This window comes from Ptychodera flava, chromosome 13 (genome assembly GCF_041260155.1).
Source record: "Ptychodera flava strain L36383 chromosome 13, AS_Pfla_20210202, whole genome shotgun sequence".
NCBI classification, from domain to species: domain Eukaryota; kingdom Metazoa; phylum Hemichordata; class Enteropneusta; family Ptychoderidae; genus Ptychodera; species Ptychodera flava.
In genome coordinates, this window is record NC_091940.1 from 34,168,635 (window position 1) to 34,179,897 (window position 11,263).

Here is an 11,263-nt window from a genome sequence, read left to right on the forward strand (position 1 = left end):
AAATACCATCTTTGCAAAAGGCATGTCCCAACACGATTCAAGAAGATGACTCATCTCGTCGGGTCCACCATGTCGTAACGCGAGTCATATTAGTTTGAAATTATAATAACTGGGAACGTCAATGTCCACAAAAGTGTGGTGTAATTGGTGCAAGTGATCATTTCGCAGTGGAGTACTGAATAGGCCAAGGTGCCATTTCAGTAATAGACATACGTTCGACGGTCTAGGAACGTCACCATTATGAAAACATTTGTTGCGCACTTTCTCGCCACTCTGTTGTGGATGAACTTGGCGACCACGGCTCAGAGTCACTTTCAGGTATTTGAAATTTCATTTTAATGTCATGCAGCCTCCTTGTTTGTTTGTTTACCATGTTTCGGGGCCGGTGGCTTCACAGTGTCGGCAGAAATGTTACCCGAAAGGCTATAAAACCGGGGTTACGCTGGACTGTACGCATACGAGTGAGTGAAAGAAATATCGTTCAACATCGAGGTCAAAGTCTATAGTTGTGTTTCATACATGTAAATATGAATATCGTACGGTTGTTTCAAGTGATTTATGTGTTCTAATGCTACAGTACTCTAGTCCTCTTAAACTTTGCACTGTACTTAAACATGCTTAAATGTGTCTGACAGCAGAAATACGACGCCATACAAGAAAATCACGTCAGGCAAACGAGATCGAGCGATACGAGAGGTGAGTTCCTTAACCTTCATGATTTACTGCCATGATTCATAACGTAGACTATACTTTCCTGTGAGTTTTTAAACAACATACTAGACGTTTGTACACACTCATTTAGCTTTTTTACACCAGAAACATGAAGATTCATTTGATAACATCAGCAAAAACATAGAAATGGGACAGTAAAGTTGTTTAACCCTTTGAGCACTGTAATTTTTCCACAAAAATTATCAGGGCAACATTTTACCAATTTCAATGATTTGTTCTGTAATTTTTTCCAAGATTTTGAACCAAATGGACATAAATTTTTATAGGCTACACTTTTAGAACAAAATTTTGCTGAAAATCAGAAAAAATTATCTAGATCTGAAAGAAATTGTTTGGTATTTTATTGTATGAGGCAACAAAAATCGACTTTGGCACTCAAAGGGTTAATAAGTACATTGTTTTTTACTTCAAGAGCATTTCAGAGACGTATTCAAAGCGGTTACTATAAATTAGCATATTCTGATGAGTCGTTTATTGCAGCGCTGCACTGCGTATATGGTATAAGTCCCTCGTACATTTAGTCACAGTCTATAACGTTTTGATAGTATTACATGATTTATGATCATCCTACAGAATAAATACATTCTCTGATTCTTCTCCTTTAAATCTGCTGAAATACGAAAAGTTAGCCGTGCCAACTTAGTGCACTGTGCACATAAATATAAATTTACCATTGTTTACTTTGGTCTAGCCGTCTGCGTATATCACAGTGCAGTGCTGATACAACAAATGAATACGAAGTCTTGCCATTGTGCTTCAGCTATTTATTTTTCCGGTGGCAGTTTGTGGGAAATTTTGACAGTTCTTTAGGGCAGATTTCTATCAGCTCTTGTTATGTAGATAGGCATTTTAAGTGGGAAAAGAAACAAATCAAGAACAACGTTTTGTAAACATCCTAGCAATGTGCAGCGTTAGCGGCTCGGAAGGTTATATCTGTTTGGCATGATGTCATCATTTACAAATTATGCAGTCTGATACTAGGGCTATTCACTACTATGCCTGATTGGCTATTTGGGAAATAATTCAATAGGACAATAATTTTCAGCCAACCAATTGGCTAAACGCTTCAGAGACTATGCACATAAGCCCTGGATAATCATAAGTGAACTAGGACCTGGAAACTTCAGACTTACAGGATAAAGGATAGAACCTTACAAGAGCTGCAATACTGTATCTCCGCTAACTATTGTGAAATACCCTCTGCAGAAAATGATGAAGAGCTTCATGAAATTGTAAACAGTGTACAAAAAACCCGAACACGGCATTCCAAATCTTGTAGGAAACAGCTTTTAGGTTCTGATTGAGATTCATATGAAGCCAATATCGGTCAGCAAAATATGTATTTGTTGAAAGTATTATAAGCAAAATGTTTTTGATAGTTTGCCAACAACGATTTTTTTCGAAAAACCCGTCTAATATCAAACGATCAATCCATTATCTCGTGTGATTTTGTTTCCAAGAAATGAAATGCTCTGACGATGAATATCTGTATAAAGGCGACAGCTTGACTCTTGTCTCCAACGGTTACCCTGACAACTACGCCAACCTTGAAGACTGCTCCACATCTATAAAAACTTCTCAGAGGTCCGCCCTCATGGTCATCTTCCGTCATTTCCAAGTTGATCGTTCCGACAACGTGACCTTTAACCCGGATTACCAGTTCACGCGATTTTGCGTGAGATCGGGGCCTGTTGTGTACAGCGGCACATACCTTCCCGGTTACTTTGTCGTGTTCAGGACCGAAACCCTCGGCATACGTTTGCAAAGTGACCAGTCTTTGGTGGCATCTGGATTTCATTTCGATATAGGTCAGTAATGTCATTCGAGGAGTACTCAAATAAAATATATTTATATTTCAATTTCCTCTGAATTAAGAAGTTGAATTAAGAAATTTATTTGGATGATTTTGCGATGCTAATTTTCTGTAGGTATTTCTGCCTGCGTACTCGCTTTCATTTGAATGTTGAATGAAGGGAAAATATCCTGTGCACTAGTTTTCACATATTATTATAAAAGAGGAGCCCTGGTCACTATACATGGAGAAAGGACTAGAGCTGTGAAATCAAGAACCTCCATGAGAGAAACTGTCTGATCAATCTGCAATGAAGTACGAGAGACTTTTTGTCAGCAAATGCATCTAGAAAAATGTTTCGGTATCAATCAAAGATCTTGTACAAGTAACAGATTCTGAACAATAACAGTTTTCATACCAATTATTTTATTATCTTGGGTGAATCTTGCAGCTATGGTCTCCATGGATGCGACTTAATGTACAAATAATTCTTCTTACAGTTTCAACAAGGGCACTTATTTGTGGCGAGATTTACAACGAGATTCTTACTGGCGGTACCTCTGTCCTGGTTGAATCACCAGGTTACCCGAAGTCGTATGGACCAAACATAACCTGTTCTACAACCATCGGGGCTCTTCCCGGTTTAGGAATTCGCATCCAGGTTATAGACTTCGATCTCGACTGTGGCTGCTGTGACTTTTTCACCGTGAACGAGGATGTCAAATACAATTGTAACAGAAGTTCTGTTCCGCGTGTGATGTACTTGAACGAAAACAGCGTCACCCTTGGATTACAAACAGACGGAGCAGCTGAAAGAAGCGGGTTTCAGATTTTAGTTTCTGCAGGTAGAGTCACATAGTGATTTGTAAAATGGTATTTTTGACTTGACTCAGCGAGGTTCATACGTAAACGCGCTCGCATTTGATAATATCACGCGCAGCAGTACATCAGCTTATGTGCTGATGTTCACGCTCGGCTGCGTATCTTGGCAGTGAAGTTTTACCCCTGGGCTTGACACGGGCATATCTCTGAAAGTGATATATTTTTTGACCACGATTGAAGGATAGAGTGAATGTCAAGTAACCATAGAATGTAGGCCTAATAATTCTGACTTCAAACTCCCCGTCAGTCTAATGATGCGAAGTTTTGCGTTTTCTTTGTTTACCAAGAGGCACACGTTTCTTAATCTATGGTAGCCGTACATTGAAAGAGATGCTGTTAATTCTAATCTTCTTTATTATCATTTTTTCTCTAGGAAATTACGGATCTCTCCCAGGTAAATCTTTTTACTTGGTATTTTGCATTTGAATGATACATACCCTGAGAAATGTTTTCTCGTCATTTTTACCAGTGTGTCTTATGCAGGCAACATAAGGCACAAACCAAATACTTGATATTTTACCATAATTTGAAGCGAGTAATTTGTTTACCAAAGCGTCCGATGACTGATTTGCAGAGGGAAAATCAATCGAATTTGTCAAAGGTTGCAGTAAATGGCCGATAACGAGATTATTATTTACGTCAAACAGTACACAGTTTTGTGGCTGCTTATTCGCTGTCAGAGAGAAATGCCAAACTTATAACAGTGAAATTCCATAATTTTAAGCATATTCTATCAAAGTTTTTGACAACCACCTCAGTTTATTACCTTTTGCAATCATCTTATAACAACTGCAGAACATTGTTGAAAGAGATTTGGTAGTTCGCAGAATCTGCCGTGTCCCGTCAATGAGGTGTAACAAAACATAATATGTAACTCCGAACAGATCGCCGAGAGGCCGCTATTTGCGAGGGCGTCTATGTGCTTGGGGTTGAAGAAGAGCTAGTAATGACGTCACCGAATTACACAGAGACAGATCGAGTGCCCAGAGACTGTTCAACAGTCATCTATTCTGCAGATGGTTTCCAGATGTATTATGAACTGCTTGACATCGAGGCGGTATGTAGCGATGGCGACATCCGGGTCAACGACGTCAACCTATCGTGTGAAGACAACTATGTTGGAAGGTCCAAAGTGGCTTCAGACACGCTCTCGATACTTTTCTCAGGTTTTAAACATTTTCAAGGAGAAGGCTTCATAATTCGTGTTTGGCAAGGTAAAGCCTTTCTCCAATCATATGGTGTACTTTCAGAGACACCTTGTACACTTTTCAAAGTGGAATGCGCTTCGGAAAGCAAATATTCGGACTCTAAAGTGCCTGTTATATTTAAGTAGACTGCTGCTTGTTTTTGCTCATTTTTAAGCTTGTTTGGTTTATGAAGTTTCGCCATCATTTTGTGAAAATCGAAAAATTATTATCTTCCGCCAGAGTTAACACAGGGAATGGCGACCATTAATATATAGATACATTCTGGGACATTTGTATCTGTGTTCTCAAACTTAGCGTGTTGAACCATGATTTTCATTATTGATTATAAACAAGAATGGTTAAAGTTTCTTGAGGAATGTTTAAGCAAAGGTTCGGAAGTTTGGTTTTTTTTTCCGGGGTGTGTATCACCATAAAGAATAAAAACGTAAAATACATCCAAACTGGAAACTCCAAATGGATGCTGCAGATATATATGGTGAATAAGCAAGATCTATTACTGATAAAGAAACTATTTTTCTTAACTTAGGATATCGGAAAATTACTGCTTTACAGTCAGGTTTCATTGTAACTTTTGATGTTAGTATTTAGTCGCATGTTACGGAAAAATTGGTATGTATAACTGTTCGTGAAGTAAACATTTTTGTTTCTTCTCCACACAGAAGTGGTGGAAACCTCATCGCTATTTTGTGAAGATAACTACTTTCGCCTGGCGCCCGGTGAAGAAATGATTGTTACTTCCCCTAATTACCCCGACAACTATGGTCCTAATCTGGAATGTTTCACAACCGTCTTCGTCGATTATGGTACCACGGTGTATTATAAATTGATCACTCTCGATAAAGAGTGCTGCTGTGACCATTTCTATATGAACGCCAAGTCAGTTTCCTGCCTGTCTGCGATGAGCACAATCGGCAAGACTCAATCTGCGAAAAATTTCTTCCAACTGGCTTTCTACTCCCACAATTATGTCTCTCATGGTGGCTACAGCGTCCTCGTTTGGGCAGGTATGAACTACAACCACGTTATTTATTTGCGGTTCCGTTTTGGTTATCACAAACAGACACGTAATTATATATGCATTAGCACCGTGCTATCATTGCCTTCTGCAATTTTTCTCGAATAGTTTGCTAAATTTTCGAATGTGCACTTTTTCATATATCAATAATAGAAGTGTTATTTTAGGATACATAAGTGATAGAAAGTAGCTTGCAGTTCGTGGAGTATATTATGAAAGATATTTGGTTGCTCCTGAACAACAAAAATACACCACAGACTTGTGGCTTGTTGAAGGAAATATTTTGTTATCATTATCATGCTTATTTTGAGTAACTAATGACGCATTCGTTATATACTGCCTCATCGCACTACGTAAGCTTCTTACGTCGTCGAATAAACGAATGGGCTCTCTCCTGACAACATTCGCATAGTAAAACCAATCCCAGAATGCATTGGGAATCCACTTATTTATGTTCAACCTGTTTGCAAACACGCACGCACTCACACTGTAATTTGCAATTCTTGCAAATGTTTTTCACACATCAAAAAAACCGCTTCTAACGGGTTTGAAGTATATAGCGTAGCATGCCATCATATCTTTGTGGAAATGTGAGTGTGTCGCTCTTACTCATTATGTAGTTCTACAATGCCTAAGATCTTCTTTAATGTAAAGTACATGTAAAAAAAATTCTTTGGAGACGCTAAGTTGCCGTCTCAATGGCCCGAGGTCAAACTTGATATAACTTGTGAAGGACCAGACGAACACCAGTATTGCCACTTCTATTGCACTTTAAACATTTCATCATTTCCCTTTTTTGATTTGTGGCGTATCATTGGTATTTCAATAAACTTTTTCACAGCATTTGTTAAGATTAAGATAAAACATTTCTTAAATATGGACATTCAAAGAATGTTAATGATTGAAACCGAGGAAAGAAAACTGCAAATTGATGACTTTAACTTCCTAACGCTTCCATGATAGACGGTGGAACCCAGACATGCGACGACGAGTTTGTCCAGATGCCGTTTCAGGCAATGGTGATCACCTCTCCAAACTACCCAAGCAACTACAACTCTGACCAAGAATGTGTTACAAGAGTCACCGCCCTCGGCAACGCCACCATAAGTGTGAAGATCCTCGACTTCAAAGTTCAGTGTTGCTGTGATATCCTCACCATCAACGGTGTTCGCCAGAGGTGCAAGGATCACTACAGCGAGAAAACAGACCTGTCTTCGGATCAGCTGGTCGTCGTTTTCTCCACAAATCACTTTGTGGAGAAGAGAGGCTATAAAATACATGTTTTTGCAGGTAGGGTGCTATTCGTTGCAGACAAATTCAAACATTTAATCGAACCAGGCATGCATCGTTCACCGTGTGTAGTACGTGTATTTCCAGTATATATGCACTGGCATGCACAAACCTCTTCTCAGGCCGTTAAGATGTTGTATTCTTTCCGCTACAGCGAAAAAGAATAAACATTATTCAGTTCAAGGTGTTAGAAAAGATGATCTCACACATGTAACGTTACAGTATCAAAATGCGTACGGTTCTCCCCCCCCCCTTTTTTTTTCATTTCTGTATAGAGGTGAACTATGAGTTTTTCTGAACACACGGACAAAACGCCACTGAGGCAATTAATTAAGACAGAAAATCAACAAACAACGAGCGTTTATTTGATATTAAGGATAATAATGGTAGTTCATTCTATCCTTAGTTGATTTTGAACTTCATTTTATGAGATATATTATTTTGTCTTCGATTTTAATGAGAAAAAACTCACTTTACTGTGTAAAGTAGAGCACAACGTGATTTCTTCAGTTGTTTTGATGTTTATGATTGAATGTATTCGTTCATTTTAAAATCACACTTTTCCAAACGCATTGTTCATAGTCACACCTGTAAAATATGGAGATACATATTCCACACCATCTCAGCATCCTTTGTTTAATGAATGAATATGTATGTCTAAAGAGTTTCCAGAAAGCTTTCTCACGCTCCAATTATCATTATATCATATGAGTATATTAAAATATATGTGCTATATGAAGCACAGTTTAGAACACCTGCGAACTCTCAGTTCGAGAAAAAAACCCTCTTAACGTTTCACGTCAGAATTTCAACATACATGTACTGTCATGATATAACAGCAATGAACCATCTCTATGGGTATACCGATTGGTTTTGACAAGCTTACTCTTACATGTGCACTCACTATTGCTCATGCATACGTGTCTTGAACTGATCAACACCCCATGGTATACCCGACGTTGGGTGTGGTTTATTGCTGAAGTATTATCGGTTGCCCGAAAAAAGCTGAGCTTAGTAGATCGACGTTAAAATTTCGAAAAAATATTGTTACTGCCGAGTGCACATTGTCTTTTATCGAAAATCAACTACATATTTTTTTTTGTTTTTAGAGGGCATCTCTAACTCTCTGATAATATATGAATTTCTAATATTCTCACATAATTATTTTTCAGAGTCTCACCAGGAACAGTACAGCGAAGAACCTTATGATTTCAACGCATGCGCCGACGATGCTGGTCCCGAAAATTAGTCATGACATGCGCGCAACTCAAAATACTCTGGCACGTAGAAGATCGCAATATCTTATTATGTGTTCATTTGATTATTGAATTGATTGATCATTTGTATTCATTTGATTATTTTATTATATCTGTAAACAATTTTTGGACAATATAACCCCTTGCACGTTTATGTTAATCAGTAAAAAGATGGACCTTTGGTAGCTGACATGTGATGTTACGAACGTGATTTTCCAGTATTGCTTAACTTTGATATTTGTTAACCAAAGGAATCAAAGTAAATGCATTCACTATTCTCAAAGTAAGAAATATAGATTGTTATATACTTTTTTACTGTCATGATACACTAGTTTTTAGATGTATTCGAATAAAGTTTGTGATTAGCGTTTTCTAGTACAGTAATTTCTTCTTCAGATCATCATTGCGCCTGTGAGCTATGTCGTTTAATCAGAAGGGTCTTCAGATCTAGTCAGGGGGCAAATAAGGCTATGTTTGAGGGGTTTCTGCCGTCACAAGAAGGAGTATGGCATATTCTTCATACAATTACCACTGTGTTAGTTATGTTATGTCGTTAGTTACTTAGCATGGAAAATAAATATTTGAATAAATTTGAGATTTATAGATGGATAGATATCATCTTGGACTGTACCCGAAAATATGAATGCCTATGTAAAATTCATATACAAATTTACTTATGCATTCATGCCAAGTGAAAATAAAATAATATAATCAACTGGCCTTTGGTGTTCATTTACCGCCCACCGACGGATATGCCACTAGACTAGTCTACGACATAATTATATGCACTCGCCCTCGCTCGTGCATACATGGAGCGACCTGTTCAAAACCGAGTAGTATGCCCGTTACTGGGGTGCTTTATTGCTATTATGTTATAGAGGCATTTGGAAATTCCGGTGGGGAAAGTTAAAAGGGGATTTGCTCTAACTGAGAGCTCGTGCATTTCAACTGTGCTATGTCATGAATATGGCAATGTCATTTTCATGTCTCAACCAATAAGATCGCGGTATTTTCACCATAAATATAGTAACCAACACTGCGCTTACGTTTATAGAAAACTATTTCGTAATGACAATCTGTTAGTTCTGATATAGAGTACTTAGAGTATTGTTACAATTTCAATGAAACGTTACAATTTCACTTTGCTGCATGTCTTCTACAGCGCGATAGTATACAGGATATAGTGTTACCGGCACAGCTTATAGTGCTATATGGTTTAATTTCGAGGCAGTGAGTGAAAAACTGAGTGGTACCTGCAAGAGGAAATTATGACATAAAACTGCGCCACCAAGACTTTTAATTTCCCAATGGAAACTCTATCATGATAGACGACACGATACATCAAGAGATAAACACGTTTTCTTGACAAACCAACCAGACTAGAGTTCTGAGTATTTCCACATGCCATGGGACTAGATTTGAAACTCATACAATAACAAATATTGAAATAAATGATATGCGGTTACTAGACTTGAATTGACAATAATTGTAATACATTTGAAAACGTCCGAAAATATTTCGAATGTAATATAGCCCTCCAATGTCTCTATATGAAATATGTGAACCATTATAGAGCTCCGTTAATTGGTTTCTTTTTTTTAATTTTGTTTTTAGTTTGTTTTTGTTTGTTTTTTAGTTTGTTTTGTTTTTGAAAAATTCACAGATTTCTCCTTTCAGATTGGTTACAGCTGATACAGGCTGGTATTCCTGTAGCGGTGGTAGATTGATGTATTTGAGTAAGTCAGATGACCACAGAATTACTAAATGTGTATGATGTTTGATTGTACTTAAAACTGTAATACTTTGTCAACAGAACCTTGCCAAAGTTTGGCATTATTTTAATACCAAAAATGCCAAAAGGTCTTTTCCGATATTAACATTGATGTGGTTTAGGAGACCTAATTTTGAAAACTTGCCGTACATGCTACAAAGTGTTTGTCATAAGCGGCAGCTGAGCACTTAAGTTAAATTTAAGAGACAATACAAAAGTTGAAAAAATATGTTGTGCTTACTTTTAGTCTTACACTAAGTTCATTAATCTCTGAGTTACATATGGGAATTCTACCACTTCGTGTTGATACAGGTAAATTTAGAGGTAACTCAGTAAATGAACGACTTTGTACATTTGTAATGGCAATGTTATTGAAGAATATCATTTGTTAGAATGTTCTTATTATTTTTAATTGCAACAAAATTATCTTGGTTCTATTCAAGAGGCTCTTTGAGCAATGTCAGACGAAATAAGCTTACTACCTTTTACTGGACCCGTTGAATTCAAGTACAACTGTGCCTATTTCCTCACGTGTTCTTTATGGAGGCTATGATGACTTGTAGATCTATGGGGAATGTCAACTCAGGGAGTTACATGTATGATAAATAATTTGCTACTGCAATGTCCTTGAGGTTTGTCTGAGACGAGAATAAGCCATGACCTATCGCCAATAATTAACGTTCGCTGGATGAAGAGAGTACAATTAGTCTTCTAAATGTTCCTAAGTCAACACATAGTTAGCCTAACTTCCTGTATTCGGTCGAGTATAAAGCAATTGATTGCAAAGTCTATATGTACCATAAAAAGCTGGCTCTGCTACTGTGGATTTCGGCCGACTTTTCTGTGTTGCTAGTGCCGATGGGACTTGTCTTCTGATATTGTTTTACAGACAGACTACAATGGTGTTCCTCCACTGAAGAGACCTCCAATGGTATTTATTTTGAAGTCTACACATGTTAACATCTCATTTTAGCTTAGTCATGCATGTATTCCCTTCATGACAAACAAATTTTGTAAAGACTATGCATTACTATTCAATTCGACAGAACAAAAAGTAGACAACGGAATAAGGATGCTGTGCGTTTCCAATACTATACGGTGGTAAGGAAGTTACAATGTATATATACTTTGTAGGAAGGCCTTCCATAATACCCTATGTAACTCGGACAGGTCTTCTGCAACACGGCTGCGAAATAGACTTGACTAGAATTATCTGTGCGATATCACATTAAATCAACCTCTTCCCGTCCATTTCTTAATTATAACATAGAAACCAATCGTTAATAATTGAGGATGGGTAATTTTCTATAATTTCTG

General features: G+C 37.6%; 1 protein-coding gene across 3 annotated transcripts; it reads left to right on the top strand.

Annotated features, from left to right (window-relative positions):
- Positions 1-8,890, top strand: LOC139148239 (cubilin-like). 3 transcript variants are annotated; one of them, XM_070719552.1, is made up of 9 exons: positions 1-318; positions 636-696; positions 2,193-2,540; positions 3,025-3,369; positions 3,780-3,800; positions 4,291-4,620; positions 5,274-5,618; positions 6,593-6,919; positions 8,092-8,890. In XM_070719552.1, exons 1-9 carry the CDS (start codon positions 241-243, stop codon positions 8,166-8,168), a joined length of 1,932 nt encoding a protein of 643 aa, XP_070575653.1. In that variant the 5' UTR covers positions 1-240; the 3' UTR covers positions 8,169-8,890. The 3 variants fall into 3 exon arrangements, with proteins under 3 accessions (XP_070575653.1, XP_070575654.1, XP_070575655.1); XM_070719553.1 differs by having other exon boundaries at positions 5-318; positions 639-696; XM_070719554.1 differs by having other exon boundaries at positions 11-318; positions 5,277-5,618.
- The last annotated feature ends 2,373 nt before the right edge of the window (positions 8,891-11,263 follow it).